Genomic DNA, 22909 nt, shown 5'->3' on the forward strand with positions numbered 1-22909 from the left:
CATCAATATTCCGTTAGTTTTTTTGTTCATCTTCTTATCTACAAAGTTGGCCAATGCACATGTGCCTACTTTCATCTAAACCTCCAGAATGGATGAGTCATAGTGACGCGAAGGTCCAAAGCCTTAAATATATTTATATATATGGCATACTACACTGCACCATGTACCTCTCATCAGCATTCTTCTCTATACTAGCATCGTAGATCGCCTTCGTCCTCGTAACGCAGATAGGTAGCAACGTGGTGGAGGTCAAGTTACCAACTACTGCTGCGAACTCGCTAACTTAACCAAGCTTCGCGTCATTTTGTTCCTAACAGCACATAACACATGCGTGTCACATTCTTTTTTTCGCAGGGAGTACGTGGACTAGGTGGAGAAGGGAGAAACGGATTAGATATAAATGGAGCAATTTATTATTCGGTACTAATGACCGAACACTCGTGAAAATACACGCACTTGAAAAGTGCACTAGATATTGTCGAACACACTCTTGCAAGTTTCATCGTCGAACACCGCGACCGCCTTGTCGCAGTTGTCCTCGAACTGGTCAATGCATTCCTGCGGAAAACTGTGCAACACATCTTTGGTGACCCATAGACCACAGCCTGCAGAAAACAAAAGTTGTTCCAGCTGTGAATGCTGCTCGAGCGTAAGAGGAAAACAAATTCTAACTAAATTACCTCATGACGACACGAATATGGGAATTATGCATTATCACACGTTACTCCCGTGGATTTTCTTACAAACCCTTGCCTGCCTTTTTCCCATGACTTATTTCTCTCTATCTCTTACATCCACATTGCATAGGCTTTTGGCATTTCTTATTTGCTCATTTCATTAGACAACAAAACGTAGTTACGTATACAATGCATTCTCTTTAAGTTGTTGCTGTTTGTGATGCATAATGTGAGTAAGTGGATTCTGAAATGATCTTACAATATTTGCATATGTTGTCGACTGCAGCATATGAAGTTGTTGCCAAAGGATTTGTCAAGCTGGTTACGCAGTTGTTTTGCCTCCTCTCTCTCCCCCATGTAGATAATGGGCGAACTTCAAACTTCAAAGTTAGATCTCGTCCTTACTGGAAATTTTCGAGGTTAGGCCATTCTAAAGTGCACATTTTTAATATAGTATTCCTACCTTTGTAGAAAGTTTACGCTATTCTTTTGCAGAGTTCATTTTCTACTTGCTAGAAAATATAGTTAATTGAAATGGAGCCTCATTTATTTATTTATTTATTTATTTATTTATTTATTTATTTACAGTACCCTCAGAGTAAGTATACATTATAGAGGGGAGAGGCAACATAATGCAGGTAAACATTATGTACAGAAAAGGCACAGTATAAGTAACAATGATAAATTATGCTCGCTCAGTGATTTACACATCATAGACAAAAAATAATAGTGGTAGTTCACCATAGAAATCTCTTGATAGTTTTCAGTAAAACAAATTGGGAATGATTGCTCAATACACACATAGTTAAGTTCCCAATATAGTATTTATAGAATGAAAAAACACATGATATATTGAACGCGTTTCATGATTTAAATGTAGTTAACTAAAGCGTTTCTAAATTGAACAGGATTACTTATACTAACAAGGGATGCTGGCAGACCGTTCCATTCCTTGCATGTTTTGGGTAAAAATGATTGCGAATGTGTTAGTGTGTTAGAGCGAAGCACATGTACCTTATGCGTATGATTTCTACGGGAGGAGATGAAGGGTGCTGGATTAATCCATGATGACCGAAGCGCTGCGTTCTGGCAGTAAATCTTATGAAATAAGCGTAGGCGTGATTGTTTCCTGCGGGTTAACAGCGAAGGTAGGTTAAGTGTGGCCTTCATTTGTGTTACGCTTGCCGTACGATGGTAATTAGCTAGTATAAACCGAGGGGAGCGATTCTGGACACTTTCAAGGCAGTTAATTGAGATGGCGTGATGTGGGGCTCATACTGATGATGCATATTCCAACTGTGGACGGACATATGTCGTGTATAACAAATGTTTGAGTGATAATGGTGCGAGCGAGAAGTTTCTGCAAAGATATCCAAGTGTGCAATTAGCTTTGCTTGTTATAAAGTCGATGTGGTACTTCCAGGATAAGTTATAGGTTATATTGACGCCCAGATATTTGTAGTTTATTACGCTCTCTAAAGGAATCTTATCGAGTAAATAGGCAGGACAATCTTCATCAATACGAGATATTCGCATCGATTTATATTTATTGACGGTAAGCTGCATGCGCCATATTATAGTCCAGTTATGCAGTGTGTTTAAATCGTCCTGAAGAGAATAAATATTAGCGTCATTAGTAATTTTATGATATATTACGCAGTCACCTCCAAAAAGACAAATTTTAGACGAAATGTTATCAGGTAAAGCGTTAACGTCGATCAAAAACAACAGCGGTCCAAGCCCAGACCCTTATGGAACGCCAGATTTGACGGATGTTAGAGTTGAACCAACTTAATTGGCGCTTACGAATTGCATGCGGTGTGTTAGAAATGCTTGTATCCAATTAATTACATTAGTATCAATGTTTAGTGTTGAGTTTACATGGCAGTAATGTGTGGTCTACTTTGTCATAAGCTTTAGCGAAATCAAGAAAAATACAGTCCGTAAGAAAGCCTGCGTCCAAGTTGGAATGCAAGTCGTTAGTAAAGCAATGAAGCTGGGTATCATAGGAGAATGTTTTACAAAAACCATGTTGGCTAGATGTAAATAAGTTGTTGGATTCAAGATGATTGATTACCTGAGAATAAATTACGTGCTCCATTATCTTACAGGGCACTGAAGTCAAACTAATGGGCCTATAGTTAGAAGGGTTATGTGCATCACCAGATTTATTAATCGGAATGATCTTAGCTGTTTTCCAATCTAAAGGCAATGTCCCGTTGTCAAGCGACTGAGAAAAAAGCAATTGTAAAATTATTTATCAATACGCACTAGTACTGTGTAAAAATTTATTGTTAATTCCATCAACACCACATGACGATTTTAGTTCTAATGTATTTACAATCGATTTAATACCGTTACTAATAAATGCTATGGGATCCATGGGGGGGTATTTTTTGGGTCGTATTTCGGGAGGAGTAGCACGCAAAGGCGGCGAATGGCCTGTACGAACATGTTATTTAGCACGTCAGAGCATGCGTGATCGGCGATTACTTTCCCACTTAGTGAAGTTTGAGTAACATTTCCAGTGCTATCTCCTTTCATAAAGCTCCAGAATGCCTTACTGTTAGTTTTTAGTAGCTTGGGAATGGTAACGTTGTAGTAGGAAAACATCGCAGACCGTAAATTTGAAAAGTACGTGGCGGCAGTGGATTTGTATGAGAACCAGTGTTCAGGATTTAGTGACCGTTTCATCTTACTCCTCCACATTACAGCAAACATCTTGATTGTGGTAGTCTCAATGCCTGAAGGCAGCACACAACAGCTTACAGACCACGTTGTTGCCCCGTACAAATGTGACGTACTACGTGATGCGTTTGGCGTGATGAATGATCCCCGTTCCACTGCCTTAGTTTTAATTGGCACTGTCTAGTCATCGAAGGAGCAACCTAATACTACGTTTTATATACGTGTAGAGAAAGGTACCCCAATAATTTGGCGCATGGATAGCCACAGCCGTGGCTCAATTAACAGAGGGCTGGAACCGTCGTGCGTAGATTCTGGGATCTACTTGCATCGGTGGCAAAATGTATTTTCTTCCATTGTTATTCGCTTACTCTTGCGATAGCAATTCTATGGCCGGTCCAGAGGTACATACATCCGCCGTCGGCGTCGGTGGCGTCGTGAGGTTCCTTATAAAGTCCAAGAGTGATAACAACCCGGCCGCGCGCCGTATACTGTAGGTGCGAGGGAGAGCTTGCGAGGGTCAGCCGAGAAGAATGCGGTAGCGTCTTCCCGTACGCGATAGGGAAGAATGCGGGAAGTGCGCGCGGTCTGCTCACGTGCGCACGTGGGAGGGCCGGGGATTGGGGAGACGTGCGCGCGCTAAGAGGGGGGAGGAAAGGGACAGGTTCGTGCACATATCCTTTTCTATTTTGGCTGAGGCGGCTGAGCTTGGCTGCCAACCATCTGCGATTGCTTTGAAGGTTACGCGGACCGAGATAGCTGATACCTTCATGTGCGCTGACTTCTTGTGCACCTAGTTAACACTGAAGTGACGGGCAGCACGATAGGAAATTCGCTCGCCACAGCTGTGGTCAGCGTCAGCACGCCAGCGTTCTGACAGCGATTGTCCGCGGTCATTAATCGATATGTGCTCGTGCTTGCCGGGGCACGTGACAGTGTTTGTTAATTTAGTTAATACGCGACTGTTTAGAGCAGCTTCTACAATTGATAAAACTACTAAGGTTACATGGTATAACTGTCTCATAATTCTCTATGGCAATCAATGCTTCGTCCCTCGGTCGAAACTGCGACTTTTTCCTTGTTAGGAATACGAAGTCTATCGCAATATTTAAACATCACCCGTAATTAACTCTACAAATCAATAAGAACAATTAGTACATATAATGATCTCGTTGAGGTCATAGTTCTTTGGCTTCATGCAATGATAACGAAATTGCGTACCATAGCATGCCGCTTCTATGTACTCCCTGCTAAACAATGAGCACTGTGTGCCTTTTAGCCTAGTTAATTACAGATTCTTACTTTGTCTCATCTTGAACGGGAAGTCCACTACGGCGCAATCCTCGTAGTTGCTGTATATCACATTCGCCGTTTTCTCCCCATCAGCACCTGAAAAACAAAAGAAAGATAAGGCGCAAGGAACTGCGCATCTAGGCTCGTATTCGAAATAAGGTCTTACGCTATCTTTGATGGTAAGAACAATTGCCTGTAATCATGATACCAGAGATATTATTAGCGAAGGCGACCACCCACTGTTAAATAACCGATAAAAACAAATACTGTGCGAATTCAGTTCATGAATTATATGTTCAATTTCGAGAATTCATCTGCTTGACGCAAAGATTTCCAAATCTGATTAGGACGTGTGCCGTTGTAAAAAAAAAAAACAGGAACGGAATTTTTGACAAGCGTTGAGCTTGTCTGGCGCTTTTATTGCATCTACCAGGCCAGCTGTTTACTGGTATGTAATATTACTTGGCATTAACTCAAAATTCCATCAACAAACATTTGTTCATCCTTGCACGTCACAGGCACATGCAGGTAGCAGGGATAAAACTTTTTGCAAGTTAGTGTACGTCTCACTGGCAATGCCCCTATATTATTTTGCTGACTGATAAAAACGCTTTTTGTTCAAGCACTGTATTCACAGAAAATTTCTGGAACACAGGACTTGTAGAAGCGTCCAGTGATTATTGTCCATCGAACTTCATCTAGTAAACCTGACTATAATCACAATTATATACAATATTGGCCTACACCTTTCTTTCTTTATTTGTTTATCATAAATGTCAATTAAACTTAAGCATCAAGAGTTTTAAGCTACCACGCATAAATACCACCGCTTAACATACCTTACAACATTTGCTCCTATTTTTCGTATATTTGAATTAAAATTCTTTGATCCAAACGTATAACGTTGCAGGGCCTTGTCCTCATGAGCAACAGTATAATTGCATGTTATTGTGTCATCAAGCCCACCTCACGATTTAGAGTATAAAAAGACGTATAAGAAGAGGCACAAAAAGAAACACATTTCATGATAGTGAATATGCTTTAAAAAGCTTCTCCACAATAATTGTATATACTGCGGTGAAATTGTATAGCATGCGAAAAGAAAAATAATACCGGTAGTTGAAGGCCCCAGTGGCGCACTTGAGATAATATTAAAGATTACAACCATGGCCCAGTGGGATTTTCCGTTTTTATAACAAATTACCACTTCGGTTCGCTGCAACACGCTGTATACTTCAGTGCGGAGGCCTCAGCTGACCACCTGAGATTATAGTAAAGGCTAGAAGCGTAACCGAGTGAGGTGTACAGCTTCTATAGTAACGCGTTGCCTACACTGCGTATGCGCGCAAATTCTCACTCGCTTCACTGCAATACAGTGAATGCTTCGCCGCGTTACAAGATTACCGTGGGGCTGAAGCTATTAGAAGTTACCGTTTGTTTTTTCTAAACTGAAGTATCGTAACAAACTCGGTGTTTTAGTAGAGTTTCCCGCTTGGTCTATAATTTGTTTCAATAAGAGACGAGACAGTTACGTGTTGGCCCCGCGCTTTTCCTTCACGCATAGCGGGTATAAAAAAATCATGTTCCACGAAAAATGGGGCTTCAGAGCTAAGCCGCACGCACGGCAGCAGAAAAGTTTATGGTTTGAAGCATGCTTTCAAGGCTTATGGACGCACATCTGCAAATATGTGCGCGCTTATCGTTCCGCGTAGCATGCACGCAGTCACTCTGCGCGGTGTCGAAATATTTCGGACAAGTGCGGGCTCCGCGTAACGTATGCGGCTCTAAGTCTTACCTGATCGTACTAGCGTTCTGGGAAATATGCACTTTGAACTGCAACAAGAACATCCCGCGTCGTCGTTATTGTTGTGGCCTCAACACATGGTGATGATGATGAAGCCTCAATTAATGGCACGAACCCACTACGGCGGATAGGCCACAAATCGGGTGGTAATACGATTGAAAAAAAAATTACTTAATAAATAAATAACACAAGAAAAACGAAAATCAATGAATAATCTAAAATGAGAAATAATCAATTAATAAATGAGATAAAGTAGTTTTTAATACGATAGTCAGCCTTGCCTTTAAAGGAGTAGCAACAAGAAGTTATTACTGAAATACATAAAGTAAAGGATATATTTAAACACGAGCAAGTTAAATTTTGAATAATAATATTACTAATAATATAACTGTGAATTTGTGTTTTTCTTTTTGAATTTTTTAATATGAAGTAGATGTAAATCAAATATGGAAACTACGAAATATTAATAAGGCAGTCCTTTTGTGTCACACAGGAAATTAAAAATGGCTCGGCAAACGTTGCTGGAGCTCTATCCTAATACCGTTGTTCCAAGGGAGAGTATAACAGTACTGCCTAAAGGCAGTCCTAGATTTCGAAGGGGAATTTCTAGAGATCGTTTTCGATGAGTAGAAAACTGCCGACACGAAAATAAAGAATGGTCGATGGATTCCGACTCGTTGCAGAGGTAGCATAAAGGGAATACCGCCAGACTACAACTGTGCAACTAAATATTAAGTTTTGCAATACGGCGACGCAGCCTTGTAAATTATACTTCGAATTGCCGGCTAGGACACCATTGTCGGTTCCAAGAATGATTTAGATGCACGAAATCTGCTAATGACAGACCTTTTTTTATCTTCGGTCAAAGAAAAATGCCTATATCTGGCTGCAGCGATTTGCGCAGTGGCCGGAAGCACAGATATCACCGGACCTGTTAAAGAAGCTCGTGCTGAGGAATCGGCTATGTCATGGCTCCATGACCATGCCGCCGCCGTCTTCTTCCTTTACGATGTGGCTCGTGTCCACGTTCCGCTTGAATGCTTTTTCAGTGTCGTTGAAAAGCGAGCGACGCTGTTTTCGAAAGTGAGGCGTGGCGTTGACAAAGGCCTGCACACAACCCTTGCGCAACGTTGCAGAGGCGTTTCTTGAAGCATTTCAATTTGCTTCGCGTGCCTCGGATACACCATAGTGCAAGTAATGCGTGCTCCTTTCACCGAATGGGCTTCAGTGCCCACTGGTGCATCGCGTTCACCGCGTTGACAGCCCAGCGTCGGAGGGTAAACGAACTTAAATCTCGGAGGCAACGTCGGAGGCCGCGCTCCTGGGTGCCTCCATGCTGGCAAAAGTGGCCTTCGGCAAGAGCCAATAGGCGCGCAGCTCCGACTCTTCGGCGACCAGCGGATATGTTTGCCTTATACGCGGCCGGGATACGCATTCGGTAAAAAATATGGCGTCCGGGAAGCATTCTGGTGCTTTCTGTTGCCCAAGATTATTGTGCTGACAGGAAAGAACTTCTTTCGTTTCGAGAGTGCATACAGAAATGTCCAGGAGAGCTCCAGTATGTTGCTTTTATTGAGCGCCAACAGCCAAACATATGCGAGGGGTGCGCTGTCTTATCCCTCATACTACGCAAGTGAGGCTCTTCCGAGAAATGGCGACTCTGCAAGTCCTCGCCGCCAATATCAGGGACGTCTACCGTTGGGAATCAAGCAGAATACAGCTCTTGCGTCGAAATAACTGGTGGAAATATTACTACTACAAGATTGTGACCGGCTGCCGGATAAACTGTGCCCGCATTCCCAAAATCTATTTTGCGTAAGAGCGTTCTTTCACTGGCACGCAAACCAGAGGAAGTTAGGTTCCAAGGGCGCTCGCTGATAAGAACGAGATCATAGGTACAATACCTGCCGTGGTGGCCACATTTCGCTGGCAGCGGAATGCAAGAACACTGACTTGTCTGTCATGCGTCAAGAACTTCAGGCGCTCAATATTAGTCTGAAGTCTTCCATTACTCCGTGCCTCATATTTAGATCGTGGTTTTGTCATGGAAAACTCAAGGCTTGACGCTTTTTTTCTCATTGGCCAGCATTCGAGCATCAGCCAGTCACGACAGCAATCTCTGCTATAGCAAGTCGAGCACCCACCTATGTAGGCACCACTTAGGTAACAGAAGTTTTGTGAATACGGGGCCCTACCAAGCACCTTGAAACCATATTCTTGCAGGGCGTTACGATTGACGTGTAACACCCCGGGAAAAAGGATGCTCAAATACCATGCCTAATCGAAAGGGAGGATGGATCTCTAATTTACTACGGTTGTCTCGAGCCGTTGCCGGTCTGGCAGGCGCCCCGCAGTGATTACAGGCACCTTTGTGTGTGCCCGACTCTATAGGAGACCCTTTCCGCGAACCAAACAGCACTCGCGGGTTGGCGCCAGAGGAGGCAAGCATGTGCAACGTCGCCTTGGAGAAACGATTAGCCGCCCATCCCCGACCAGACTCAGTGCATGTCACGTGACGTTGACGTGAGCAAGATCCCGCCTACGACTTGAGTGGGACTATTTAAGCGCCAACGCAATGTACTTTTTGAATTCATTCATCCAATTCTCTTCTTCTATATCCTTCACCAACTATTGAATAAACTGCGTAAGTTTCGCGCTGGAAATCTTCTGGTCCCTGCCTGGTCGCCTTGGTCTACCGGACGCCTGCAGCCTGTCGACAACGCGACGCTACTCAATAGTAAAGCCGGTCGAGGTTTGAGTAACCGGCGTCGCAACAAGGCATCTTATTTGCATTTGTGCTAGTTTGTATGAACATTTCTATAACTTGTCTGACCAAGGGCGAGATGTATGATCGCCCAGAAAATTACTAAAGAAAATTATTTCGTTTTGACGTCGGTAAAAAAAAATGTACTACCAAGTCACTTTTTTCTGAAGAGCTAGTTGCCGTGATTCTTTCTTATTTTATCAAAACCATTCGCATCCAACGGTCTGATATTCATAAAGCAGAGCATACCACCTAGCAGCCGCGTTAGCACATCGCGGCCGAACGTAACAGACATCCGCCATTCCACTGACGCGTGCTGGTCAGTGATAAACGGGGCTTGTGGCACAAAAGTGAGGAATAGCTTATGCCTAACACAGTATTAAAGAAATTTCTATGCGAGCTTCTCCGAAGCAAAACAATGAAGATATCCATGACACCTGCAGGAAAAAGAATTTACCAGAAGTTAGCACCGGTAACGCTCTACGTATGCTATGGCGTATGTTGATTGTGATGACCGTGATGTCTAGACAGACGCGCGCGTATGTTCCGGTCGACCTTGAATGAACAATCATTTATTAAAGCAGCGTTTCTAGAATTCCCATCTCTATTGCGATTACATGCGCGCTGTTACGCGAACGCGTTATCAAAGCTTAGCCAGTCTATCTCTTAGTAAATATATGGACACCCCAGGCGAATTTCCGCCGTTGCTGTCGTCACTGCCGTCGTCGTCGCCATGATGTTTCCTATAAAGTCCAACTGTTATAACATCGCAACCGCGCATCGTATGCTGTAGCTAGGTGCACTGGAAAGAAGCTTGCGAGGGAGAGCCAAGGAGGGGATGGTGGCTTGATGCGGCGGCGTCATTTCGCGCGCGCAAAAGGCAGGAACGCGGGGACAGTGAGCACGGGACGGGGCAGCGAGGAGGGAGATGTGCGCTAGCTACAAGCGGGAAGGGAAAGGGGCAGCTAAGTACGCGAAGCAGGCTGCGTTGCTGGCTGTTCTCTGATTGACGCGTGATGCGGGTCACGCCATCGCATAATGCCGTCGGACTTCACAACCATCGCAAGAAAGATGTTGCGGCACTCCCCTTAACAGCTTTGCTGTGAAATGAATTCCTCTAAACAGCTGCGCAAAAACAGGACACGTCAAACCATCTAGTCAAACGCCTAGACATATAGATATTTGTGCAAAGCACACTTTTTACAGCGACAATCAAAAATTTCTTATCAATTAAGGTGTGTTTCCGTCGTTAACTAGTGGTAAAGAGGGCATTAAGCGATATTTAGCGCTGCAGTTTCCAGGTTACTCCAGTTCGAGCAAAATATTTCTGAGCTTATTTTAATTATCATTTCATATTTACCGTCATCCACCGTGAAGACAGGTTTGTCGGTTGTTGATCCTTCCTTTACATGGTAGGTGTGGTTCTCTCTGAAAGATATACGAAATTTCCGTCTCATGCATCTCTTAGGCAAAATGAAACCAAATGTGTTCTAGGTGCAAAATAATTATTTTGTTTTGAAGCACGCAATCATGCACACTTGTCAAGTAAACTGAGATGTCTGTCTCACTTTCATTGTTGTACATTTCGCTCACTGATTATTACCCGCCGTGGTTGCTTAGTGGATATGGTGTTGGGCTGCTGAGCACGAAGTCGCGGGATTGAATCCCGGCCACGGCGGCCGCATTTCGATGGGGGCGAAATGCAAAAACACCCGTGTACTTTCATCTAGGTGCACGTTAAAGAATCCCAAGCGGCCCAAATCTCCCGAGTCCCCCACTACGGCGTGCCTCATAATCAGAAAGTGCTTTTGGCACGTAAGAACCCCGTAATTAAATATTAATTAATTATACTTTCATTATTCCCTAGGAATGTTTCCTGCACGTACTGGCAGTTGCGAAGCGTTTGGCACACGTCACATATTGTGCCAATTCCATGTGCACCTGCCTAGAAACGCGAACCTGTCCCCCCCGTTTTTTCTAATCTAGCGCATCACAGGGTGCTACAGAGGATACTCAAGTCAGAGCCCCCTTTCTTAACCGTGCATAACTTCGGCATTAAGAAAAAAGACCCTTCGGGGATAGTTTTTACTTATGAAAAAACAATCAGGAACTTGGTGTTCTAGCTAAGAAAACGTTAATAGACGACAAAAGTGTCGTCGGCATTCACAGGCGCTTTGAATGACGATACTTCTACCCGAAACAACTCCACGTTGATTAAGCTTAATAAATACTGCAATGTGCTTTGCTAATAATTTGTGCAAGTTATCTGACGCAGCAAATCATAATTTGGTTCTCCCGATCCGAAACGTGGACCGAATAAGCACCTTTTGCGATCCGTTATCTTTTGCTCGCATGGACGTTGCTTCGGGAGAGCGCTTTCCCTTTTTCTTGTCCCTAACAATATACATGTCGTCGTCTCCATCATACGTAAGCAAATGACTGAGTTTATTCATTTGGAATTTGACATTAAATTTCAGTATTCGACGCCAACTACCCGTCTCCATCCAGGGCATCGGTGGCAGGCTGGTGAGAGAGCAGTCGTAACTCTATTCATGTGTCTCTTTGCAAGCTATGCTCTAGTCATTTGTACGAATACTGCACGTCAGTCTATCGCAACATGGTGCAATTGCGTGATGTGCGTTCTAAACGAGGCGGCCTCTGCTGCACGAATTTCCTACGGTAAAGGCGATGTGACGCATCGCTGTCACATTCATGCACACACAATTACCGCAAATCGCTCTCATACAAACCTCTCACCTGCTGCGCGTGAAGCCAGCTACCTAGTACGTTGCGTGCAACTGCACGAAACCTATGTTTTAAATTCTAACTTGAAGCGTTAGGCTGTGTGCACCACGCATCAGGGGCTCCGGGTCACCACGCATGATGTCAAGGCTGCCTAGATGCATCTGCTAAAGAAGTAGGAGGATCTTACACCAGAAACTTGGTTGTCTTTGTGGGGATATTCTATGAGCAGGCGAATTTTGAAATGTGCGAAATAATTAGAGGTTAACCCTGTCACCCCTGCATTTATTTCCTTTAGACAGATATATTTTTGTTGCACATATTTAGTGTGACAAAGCTCTTAGAAGCAAGATACAAAAAGAAAAAAAATAATTTAGGAATCTTTAGCGAATTTACGGACATTGTTTGAAACGACACCACCAGGGTTCAAATGTTGTGAATCGACAAGTGATCTATTCTTTGAAAAAACGTATAGCTTTGTAATATTTTATATAGCAGGGGCCGGCAAGGTTGGATAAAGTTTGGATTTTATGACCTTCAATCGAAATGCTTGCTGAGTGCTCTTGAAACTAGGAAATATAACTGTAAGAAATAAAAATGGGCGAATCGCAGGTGCTGAGACATACTGATCTGAGTCACAGTTCACGTGGAGTTCTTCATATCCGTAGACCAAGTTTCTCGAAGGATTCTTCAGATTTGTTTTTTATTTAACGAACAGGTTTGGCACACGATTTCAATGATTCTTCTTTGTTTTTATTGAAAGATACTCAACATGCGACTTAAAGCCGTGATCTCTTAGCATTTCGAACAAATAACATTCCCGAACGAGTAAATGTTTGGAAAATAACAAAAACGCCCACTGTGCTTCCAGAAAACGCTGCGGGAAACATGAAAAAAGAAATGAATTGGCTACTCTGGACCTCAATTTCACAACCACTGAACCCTGGTAGCGTCAAATTCGCAAACCGCAAAATGAACTTTTAAATGGGTAGCGAAAATCACTTGCTCTTTTTTTTTTTTTTTTTGTTGAGCCGCTATTCAACATATCTTTATTCTACTGTAAAGGCGTTTGTTAGTCACCGGCGTTTGGGACCGCCCGTTAGACCAAGGCACGGACTGCCACCACAAGCAGCGTTTCACGAGCAAGAGCGCATGTCCTAAGGCCGTTCAATGGGTTCGATCAAGCAGTTGGCGGCGGATGTGCGTTCGACGACACGGTAGGGCCCTTCATACTTGGGTAGTAGTTTTGATGAGAGGCCAGGTGCAGCGGAAAGAACCGTGAACCATACAAACGCTCCAGGAAGGAAGGTGGGCGCAGAAGCGGTGTCACCTTGAGTGTTCTTCTGGCGCTCTTGGTCATTGGAGGTAAAGGCCCTATCGAGATCGCGGCACTCTTCAGCATGTCTTGCCATGGCTGAAATGGGAGCACATTCAGATGTATCCGGCCGGTATCGTAGATTTGTATCGACGGAGTGCGACGGGTACCGACCGTACAGTAAGAAAAAGGGTGAAAAGCCGGTGGTGCTATGATTAGCGGTGTTGTACGCGTAGGTCACGAAGGGCAAAATGACGTTCCAATTTGTGTAGTCGGAGGCGACATATATGGTAAGCATGTCGCCGAGCGTACGGTTGAAGCGTTCCGTAAGGCCATTGATTGGAGGATGGTACGCCGTAGGTGTAAGATGAACAACGTGGGACTTTTTAAGATTGGCTACTACTTCGGACAGAAGACACGTCCGCAATCGATGAGCAGTTCCTGAGGTGGTGCATGACGCAGGATGAAACGACGAAGCAGGATGGACGCAACATCGCGCACTGTAGTTGCCGGGAGGGCGACAATCTTGGCGTATTGCGTGAGGTGGTCGACTGCCACAATGGCCCAGCAGTTTCCAGTTGAATTAAGAGGAAGGGGCGCATACAAATTGATTCCGACACACCGAAACAGCCGGGTAAGGAAAGGTAAATGCAGCAAATTGGCTGCCGAAAGACGGGGCGAAGATTTCTGGCGCTGATTATCGGGGCAAGAGTGAAGGAACTTCTGAACATAGCTGTACATACCTCGCCAGTAGTACCACTGTAGATGGTGCTGGTACGTTTTGAAAACTCCTGAGTGTGCACACTTTGGATCGACGTGGAAAGCTTCGCATATCTCGGAACGCAGGCTGCGAAGCACTACAAACACTGGCGACCGTCGGGGTTATAATTGCTTCGATCAAGCAGGTTGTCGCGAATGGCGAAATTGTGGGCTTGGTAACGCAATGTGCGAGTGGTTGGCTGTGCTGATCGAAAAGAAAGTAAATCTATAAGGGAGGAAATGCAATGGTCGTTGCGCTGCTCCGAAGCGGTGGTGGTAAAGTCGAGCGAAGAAACGGTCAACTGGGATAGTGAGCAACAGGCATTCTCGTCAGGTAAGGGAGAGCGCGAGAGGGCGTCGGCGTCAGACTGCTGGCATCCGATGTGGTACAGTACGCCAATATCGTAGTCCTTTAGGCGAAATGCACATCGGGCAAGTCCGTCCGAGATATATTTCAAGGGCGAGAGCCAACATAGTGCATGATAGCCCGTGCCTACATCAACTGGACGGCCACGGACATACAAATAAGGCCGGAACTTCGTAGGTGCCCAGATGATTGTCAGGCATTCTTTTCCATCACAGTGAAATTGGTCTCATCTTTCGTAAGCTTACGAATTGCATAAGTCACGACATGCTCAGGAAACCCTTGTTTGCACTGGTCAAGCGCAGCACCGAGGCCAACACCGCTGGCCTCTGTGTGCACCTCGGTAGGGGCTGTTGTGTCAGATTGCCGCAAAATTGGCGGAAACGTTAGCAAATGACTGAACTTTGTGAAGGACTCGTTGCACTCGGACGACCGCGGAGTAAGGCGTCCATTGCTTCTAAGTAGCTTCAAGAGATGCGATATGATAGCGGCGAAATTGCGGATGAAGCGTCCGAGTAAGAACAGAGACGTACGGAACTACGCAATTTTTTGACAGACGTTGGCTTAGGGAATTCGGCGACGGCCCAAAGTTTGGCTGGATGATGGAGTATTCCATCCTTGGATTCGAAGTAATATAGAATTGTCAGCTGCGGAGCTGTGAATCGGCACTTTCCCAGGTTTCGTTGTAGGCGAGAGCTTGTTAAACACGTCAAAACACACCAGAGCCGGCGAATTTGCGTGGTGATGTCAGGAGAAAAAACTACAATGTCGTCAAGATAGCACAAGCAGGTCTACCACTTCAAGCTGCATAGAACTGTGTCCATCATGCGCTCGAAAGTTGCCGGTGCATTACAAAGACCAAAAGGCACTGCCTCAAATTCGTATCAGCCTTCGGGAGCGACAAAATGTGGGACCGCTGCACCGGTGTAAGGTAATCGGCAATAGAAGAACCGAACACATCACTGGCGATAGGCCACACGTAGAAACAGCACTGAGCGCACTGGAACTAGTAGAGTAATGGCCAGCTGGAAGGTCCATAACTTGCACGTCCTCAATCGATTCTACATTGCCAACACATTCCCCTCGGAGCACCATCACGGGGTATCGGAACGGCTTGCAAACGGAAATGGTGCTGGAGCCCTGTCCAATGTCCACTGTTTCAAAATCTGGGAGCAGAGCTTTCCGAGTGAGAAAGTCGTTAGGTTGAGAGGGCAACCCACTAAACCGTTCCAATCCTCCTCTACTAATAATATCACGAATTGAGATGCCCAAGTTGTTTGGCACTGACGACGTCCTAGAGTGAAACGTAGAGTGTTAATGCTACTATTGATTTTATTAGTTTTCCGCAGAACAATGGTCATCTTGCACCACTGGACGTAAACATCTAGCGTTGCCTAAGCACTTTGCTGGCTTCACGTCGAAAGCTTAACCCTTTCTATTTAGTTTGTTTCAAGAATTGTGTGGGACGTTCTCTGTCCTCTGGTCAGTTGATACCGCCAAGGCCGAAAGGGATAAATGAAAGTGGCTGAAAACACGTTCTCTGTCATTTGCATTGTCTGAAATACTTAGTTTCCCCGCTACCATGGCAGGGCCGAAATTGACATAAATTTCAAAGTTAGAGAAAATGTGGCAGTTCTATGGTTAACGCTTGCGAAGAAGTAGAGTTCGGTGATCAATTGTGGCCATCTAAGATAATTACTAATTACGCGTTTTCCCCAGGTTTTTATGCTTTATACGAGGAGTGTAGTTGGTTTTGCAGTTCTTCTACGGTGTAGTAAACGAGGCGCGGTACTTATTACTCGTTATAATGGGACATATGTCAATCATTAATCATGATGGCTTATTCTGGGTAAAGTATTCACAGCCTTTGTGGAAAATTATTCAAGAATTCCAGATGCTGTTATTGGAGACACCCGCAATGTTTCCCACAGTGCTAAAACAACAGTACAGGACACAATTAAAACGTAGCTAGAAAAACTTAAATGCTAACTATAATGCGTGGCGAAACGTTCACGTCTGTCGCTTAATTAGAAGCGTGAGCTTAAATACAGAATAGTTATTTGTCTATATTCATATGGTATACGAGGTTTGCAGTTGTTTTCCGTGGTGCAATTGGAGAACTAAATAAGGCTTGTAATTTATATTTCACACAAATAAAGATGACGTTATGGGTAATGCGTACACAAAGTTCGAAGTGTGTGGGTTATTTTGTTTATTGCAAATAATTACGTGCACGAGTGCTCTGGATCATTATGTTTGTATTTTACGAGTAACGTGAGATTAATCCCGCAGCCCTGGCTTAAATAAAACACCACACACATAAAAATTTCGCAGACTTTGCGAATGTACATATCAAGTTGGCTTACGAATTTAAATGCGTGAGCATCAAACACAGCCACCTGAAGAAACTCCTTTAGCTAGTGCTTGAAAGTGTTATGTAGCCATTTCAGCCTGCCTTTCCCACTGTTCCAAGGAAGGTCTACGTTACACCAGGCTTATATTTGGCTAAAACAAACTCACAATATAGGTCATGTGTGGGCAAAGTGCAAAGTCGATGGTTAACTAACAGGATTTGCAATAAATTAGGTTTTCAAGCACTACGGAGTGTTATGGATGTGCTAGAAGAGAAACTTGAGCCAGTTGGTGGTGATTCATGTTTGGGAAATTAGCTGCGCAATACTGACGAGGACAAAAGCAAAGGAGGGAAAGTGTCGTGTTTTTCTTTCCCTTCGTCCTCGTCGATATTGCGCTGTTAATTTCAATGTTGTGGATGTGTTTAAGAACAGTCTTGATCGCACGCTCCGACGATGACCAAGAATGCCAAATTATGCTGGCAAAGTGGTCTAACGGTGTCGCGGCCACATGGCATCCACGCTAGGTCCTCTGCCAGGGCCTCAAATACTCATTTACGCCTCTCTCTCTTAGGACCGCCACAGAAATTATCCCGCGTCCCTGAAAGAACAAGTGCCACTAAGTTCAAATTAAGTGTAACTGGAAAGAATGCTATGGCAAAACTGTGGGCTAATTAAAGGAGTGCGGTATGAATACAGCCTTGCCAAACATTTTCTTAATCACGAGTGCGAGGTGTCATGCGCCCATGATAAGCTACGTTTCCCAACGTTGAGGGAAGATTATGCGTGACACCAAGCTAATATATCGTGGAAATTAGTCTCATCATCAACGCAACGCATGGCGCATATCTAACGTAAGCGGTAAAATTATAATCACTGCAGATAATTGCCAAATCGTCGTTTTTCTATTTTTATGTGTTGTAACAAGTTTTCCCCGGCAGCCCCGCTGAACTAAACAAGCTACAGTGTTCATTTTCTTTTTCAAGATTAGTGAGAGGTCGTGCTTAGTGCGCCGAGGAAGTTCAAAGTGTGTGGAGTAATTATGACCTCTTCAGAGCACTATATATTCGGGTGATCCGGAAAGTCATAAGGTTGTTTTACGAACAACGCAGGAGCAATACTGCTGTCATGGGAGAGCTACGCATACGACCGAGATAAACACTCACAAAAAAATAGGCATGTGCAGGGACGTATCGGCGGATGTTCTGGTGATGTGAAATGTGTGTGGATGAATTCCTTCAGAAAATCCTTCACGAATTCTCGAAAGCGTCGCATGCGGGAAAACTTTCACAAGGACCAGTAGCCTAAGGGCAACATTTTAAATTATGTGCACTACTTATTGATATTCGAAATGTTATTTGCAACTTCTCGAGACAGCCCGCCTCGCGGGAAATTGGGTTGTTTTTGCTACGTCACACAAGTCTGGTGTTCTTTTTTAGTTTTCATTTGTATAGTCAATAAAAAGCAGATGCATTTGCGAGCCGATAAATTCATTGTCATCAAGGTTGTCATTAACTAACGCAGGTTTCAGACCCTCGGTCTATCAGATTCGACTGTTTTCAAAAGCCGCACGTATACGCAACAACATCAACTCAATGGCTTTTGAAGCCAAGAAGAAGATACATGGGAAATTAACAGTTGTAATAACGGAAGGCAAAAATATTAAGCAAATGGAAATAAAAGTTGACGAATATACAGCTTGCTAACCTTGCTGCAACTTGTCTTTCAGTCCACTTTCAGTTCCCTTTTCTTTATAATTGCAACAGAAATAATACGGGTGCTCGAAGCGCACTCATTGGCGTTGGCGCCGTTGTGCTGTTCTGCTATCGACAGTGCATGCGCGGATTTCGTGTGGAGGGTTACAAGGCCTCCCAAAATGGGGAGTGCGTTTATTTGCAAAAGCGACCAAGCCTAGTATACGCACTGTCACGCTCCACTGAATCAGCTCTGCCGGAGCCAAGGAATGAGTACAAATCTCCCTGGCAAAGTGATCAAAATGCATCCGCTCCTGGAATAATAGTGTGCGAACGCACATTAGCGTTGCAGTTGACAAGCTGTGAGCATGTGTGGATACGGCACCATGGACGGACCAGCGATTACGCGATAAAACTCATTTTCTCATTTCTCTGGGAACGCGACTGAACATTCTGGACTGCAGTCCAAAGTTAGCATTACAAATTTTCAATTGCACTCGTCAGTTTCCGGTTTGCGTGTTAATTATGAAGAAATTCTGTTTTTTTTTATTTTATTTTGGCAACCCTGCGGCCCGTATACTTTTGCTCACGGTTGTAGACTGTTCTTAGCGAAACAGACAGTAAACGTCAAACTAAATATATGTAATCTTTCCTTTGGTCAAAGGCAAAAGCCGAGATCTTTCGTTCGGCCTCCTCTCGTACACAGTCGAGGCAGAACAATTGCAATACCACTCATAAGGCTAGCGTTCCGAGAGGCCTTCATCACAAAGGTATACGTTGCTACCACTTTCAGTGCTTATAGCCTTCGGCGAAACTGTCAGCTGCTTTTGCTACATTTAAATAAAATTAACAAGTAATTAACTTCATTGCTGGCTAACTTCAGGGATGTGTGAATATCTAAATTTTAGAATACAAATCGAATACTTTTGCTGTTTTCTTCGTACTCTATTCCAGAATTCACCATTCAAGTGTGTCATAATCGCTGCGTTCGAGTGAAATAAGAGACAACAGAACTCTTTGCGATCTAGAGGAAGAACAGAACTCTCCCGAATGATTCTATCGCACGAGCAACATGGTTGTTGTGAAGGCACACCAGTTCCTGAGCACACGGAGGAAATACCTTAAGCACAGTACTTCCCATTAGTTCAATAATTATGTCTGAAATTAAGCACTATACAAATTGTATGTCTCGATTTAGGCCTAACAATTTATCCTTTCGTCCGCGTGATTATGCTTGAATTCCTTTAAAACGATATGTGGTACTGTACTATTGCTCTTAGTCCTTTCACCGAGCACTAAGCTCTACTGCATTAATCTGGTTGCTGGCATTCTTTTTGTTTTATTACACTTATTTACTGGTGCACAAAATACGAGTACCTTTCCTTTCTTTCTCGTTTGCAAGTATTAAAGCGCAGGCGGTGTGTAGTTGATAAGGACAATAAATGTATAAGATAAAGTAAATAAGCCTCTGGTTGCCTAAAACCATTCACTGAACCTACATTTTTCAATTTTGAATTGCAAATATTAATTTTTTCATCCGATAATCAGAAGTCGTTTTTCTCGTATCGCAATTCGGTTTTATTCGAATTTTTTTCGAACTCACCTACATTTTTTGTTGAATCACACAAACCTTCTGTCCAACAGTTTTATTCGCTAACGTATATAAAGGTACTACCACCACATAGCCTTGTAGGTGCTTGCGATTTGCACACTATGTAAACTTACGCTTGACGTCCGTTAACGGGTGGTAGCACAAATACGTAGGTAGCAGTCTTCTTGTTCTCATCGAGCTGTTGCCGCACAGCCATCGCACAGTCCAGATCTCCATCATCATCCGAATCAAACGCGGTAATGGCGTAAGGGAATACCTCATATACCTGAAATAGCAAGCGAAGACAAATGCACCATTAAACCGAACATACGAGTACTAGTAGTAACAATACTCTGTATTTTGTGACAGAGCAGCTATGCAGAGGCCTTGTACCAAACTGTGTTCCATATGTTAATCAGAGCTTTAAAAAGGTTTAAATGTTTATTCTTACAGATCTCTAACTGCGCTTTTGTCCCATACTACTGTCGACAAATCTAGATTCAGCGTCAAAACTCCCTGCGAGTACTCATAAAGTATTTAAGTCTGGCGTAGTGGTATAGCATGTGGATAGCTGTATCAATCTAATGTTCTCCTGTATGACCGTCTACCTCATGACAGGGAATGAAGATATGAGTTCCCCTCAGCGGTTCCTAACAGTATATGCAGAGAATAGGATCTTTCGCTTCCATATAGAAGAGCATGTTTGGACGGTGAATGTCCTGTGTTATTTGCCCGACATTCTAATTCAGCTCTTTTATTTGCCATGACTGGCCCCGAAAATTTCGGTTTGTTCGCCTCCTGATCATGCAAACCAACTTGTCATTTTCAACGAGTCACAGAATTCACTTTGATAGCAATATTTGCTCTTGTACTGAGACTTCCTAAATAGTCAGTCGAACACCTAACCGAACACCGAACAGTTGAACACCTACTTGTTTTATAGTTACAAAGCTGGTACCTCAATATTCATTACCTTTCATTGCTCATAAACTTATATTTTCACAGATTTATTGGCAGGATCCGCATTATTGTAATGCTTTAATGCAGTTCATAGAACCACGGGCCACAAATATAATTCGGGTGTCTAACCTCTAACTAAATTAATTAAAAATTATGGGGTTTTACGTGCCAAAACCACTTTCTGATTATGAGGCACGCCGTAGTGGAGGACTCCGGAAATTTTGACCACCTGGGGTTCTTTAACGTGCACCTAAATCTAAGTACACGGGTGTTTTCGCATTTCGCCCCCATCGAAATGCGGCCGCCGCGGCAACCTCTAACTAAATAACTTAGAGTCACTGTGCACTTTAAAAATCTAATTGGCTTTATTGCCCCGTATTTTCGGCGTGCTTTCTGCACTTCATAATCCTTCCGCTCTTTGGACACTACTTCCGTGCATAAAGTACGGGGGTGTCTGCGAGTCCTCTGCTTTTAATGGGAAATCATCTGGTATTTGAAGCTTGTTCTGCAGGATGGGACAGAATTCACAGGATCCGTAACCTTAAACCATCCATCTTTAGGTGCGCGTATTTTCCAGCATAAATACTATTGGTAACAATAAATTTTAAGTCGGAATTACCTATCAGTACTACCTTTAATCATTGATCAATTACGCCAGACGTCTTGCAACTTGTTCACTGTTCAATATAGTCGTGTCAATTGATCAATATAGCGGCGAAGCGTTAAACGCTTAGTTGTAGACATTTCTAGGAAGGAAATAGAATAAATGAGCATTTCGGTTAGAAAAGCAGGACCTGTGGGTAACGGAATGCTTGCCGTGTTTTACGCTTGACCATAGTGCTTGTTATGAAAAATGGGAAGGCTCAAACAAACAGAAAATCGATGCTCTGGTTTATTAAGCTCACTAATTCAAGTACAGACGGTCAGTTTACTGTGATATCTGCAAGTCTCACCGCAGCCAGATTTCTTGCGTACGTACCTTAAATGCATCCGTGACATCGTGTTTCAGTTGGTGTTTTGCTTTGCCTGAAGCGATAGGTACTTCCAGCAATACTGCTGAAATTAAGAGTAAGACATAAGAAAACAGCGACTGCATGTTTGCACAGAAAACGCGCGTCCCTTTAGCTCTTTCGCTTGGCTGGCGAACAACCAATGACCAATTTCAGCCGCCTCGATTGAGGGCAAGGGCTTACATACTTGGACAGCGAAGCTTTTTTTTTTTCTTTCTGCGTGATAGCTTTAATAACAGATGCAGTTTCAATTACAAGCGCTCAATTTCTAATATGTCTCCTAGATGTCAGAGTGGTCATTTACTTTATAGTTTTCTTCTACGTTTCCTATCTTTTTACTGTTTTCATCCTGTGCGCTAAATACAGCATTTGGTTTATTAGCCGTCTGCCAAATTGTAAGCATGCACTTGGATTCAGTAGATTCCAACCATAATTGGATTCAGCAGAGAATGGGTGCCATAAATCCTAACTACAGAGGTATGCGAAAGCTGCGTCAATTATACGGGAAAAAACCTCGTGCAATGTGTCTAATAGGTGCTGCTTTCTGTTTTATTTGATTGGTCAAACAAGCTTAGTGGTCAAACACATACACACAAGAGGGAACAGTTGCATCGCAATAAAGAAAAACAATAGCCGAAGTTCCCAGCTGGACAGTTATAGAAAATGGTGGTGCCCCCTTTTGATAGTTGTCAGCTGTCAGTGGTAATTAACGGAAAAAGGTGGGCTAGCTCGTGTTGATGCGTTTGTTGTGGCATAGTGACAAGACTATGGCAAAAAAAAATGGTCGGACAGACCAGAGCGCTAGACTTCAACCGACAAGCTTTATTAAAGAAATATGTATCCCGGCAACGGCAGCCACCTTTCGATAGTGGCGAAATATGAAAACACCCATGTCCTTAC

At 43.6% G+C, this 22909-nt stretch overlaps 1 protein-coding gene across 1 annotated transcript; it reads right to left on the bottom strand.

The window, feature by feature from the left end:
- Positions 1-406: 406 nt before the first annotated feature.
- On the bottom strand, positions 407-22664 carry LOC126541289 (uncharacterized). Its single transcript, XM_055076645.2, has 5 exons — positions 21979-22664; positions 20174-20325; positions 10584-10651; positions 4665-4751; positions 407-605 (listed from the first exon to the last, which is right to left on the bottom strand). The coding sequence occupies exons 1-5, from the start codon at positions 22093-22095 to the stop codon at positions 469-471; spliced, it is 561 nt and encodes a 186-aa protein (XP_054932620.1). The 5' UTR covers positions 22096-22664; the 3' UTR covers positions 407-468.
- Between the last annotated feature and the right edge of the window lie 245 nt (positions 22665-22909).

This window comes from Dermacentor andersoni, chromosome 2 (assembly GCF_023375885.2).
Source record: "Dermacentor andersoni chromosome 2, qqDerAnde1_hic_scaffold, whole genome shotgun sequence".
In the NCBI taxonomy this organism is placed as follows: Eukaryota; Metazoa; Arthropoda; class Arachnida; order Ixodida; family Ixodidae; genus Dermacentor; species Dermacentor andersoni.

Excerpts from the sequence above, each read along its gene's own strand:
- LOC126541289 (XM_055076645.2), bottom strand. The coding sequence starts at position 22,095 with ATGCAGTCGCTGTTTTCTTATGTCTTACTCTTAATTTCAGCAGTATTG. Across the intron at positions 4,752-10,583 it reads TGTCTTCACGGTGGATGACG|GTGCTGATGGGGAGAAAACG; the intron begins GTAAATATGAAA and ends TTTGTTTTTCAG. Across the intron at positions 606-4,664 it reads CCCGTTCAAGATGAGACAAA|GCTGTGGTCTATGGGTCACC; the intron begins GTAAGAATCTGT and ends TGTTTTCTGCAG.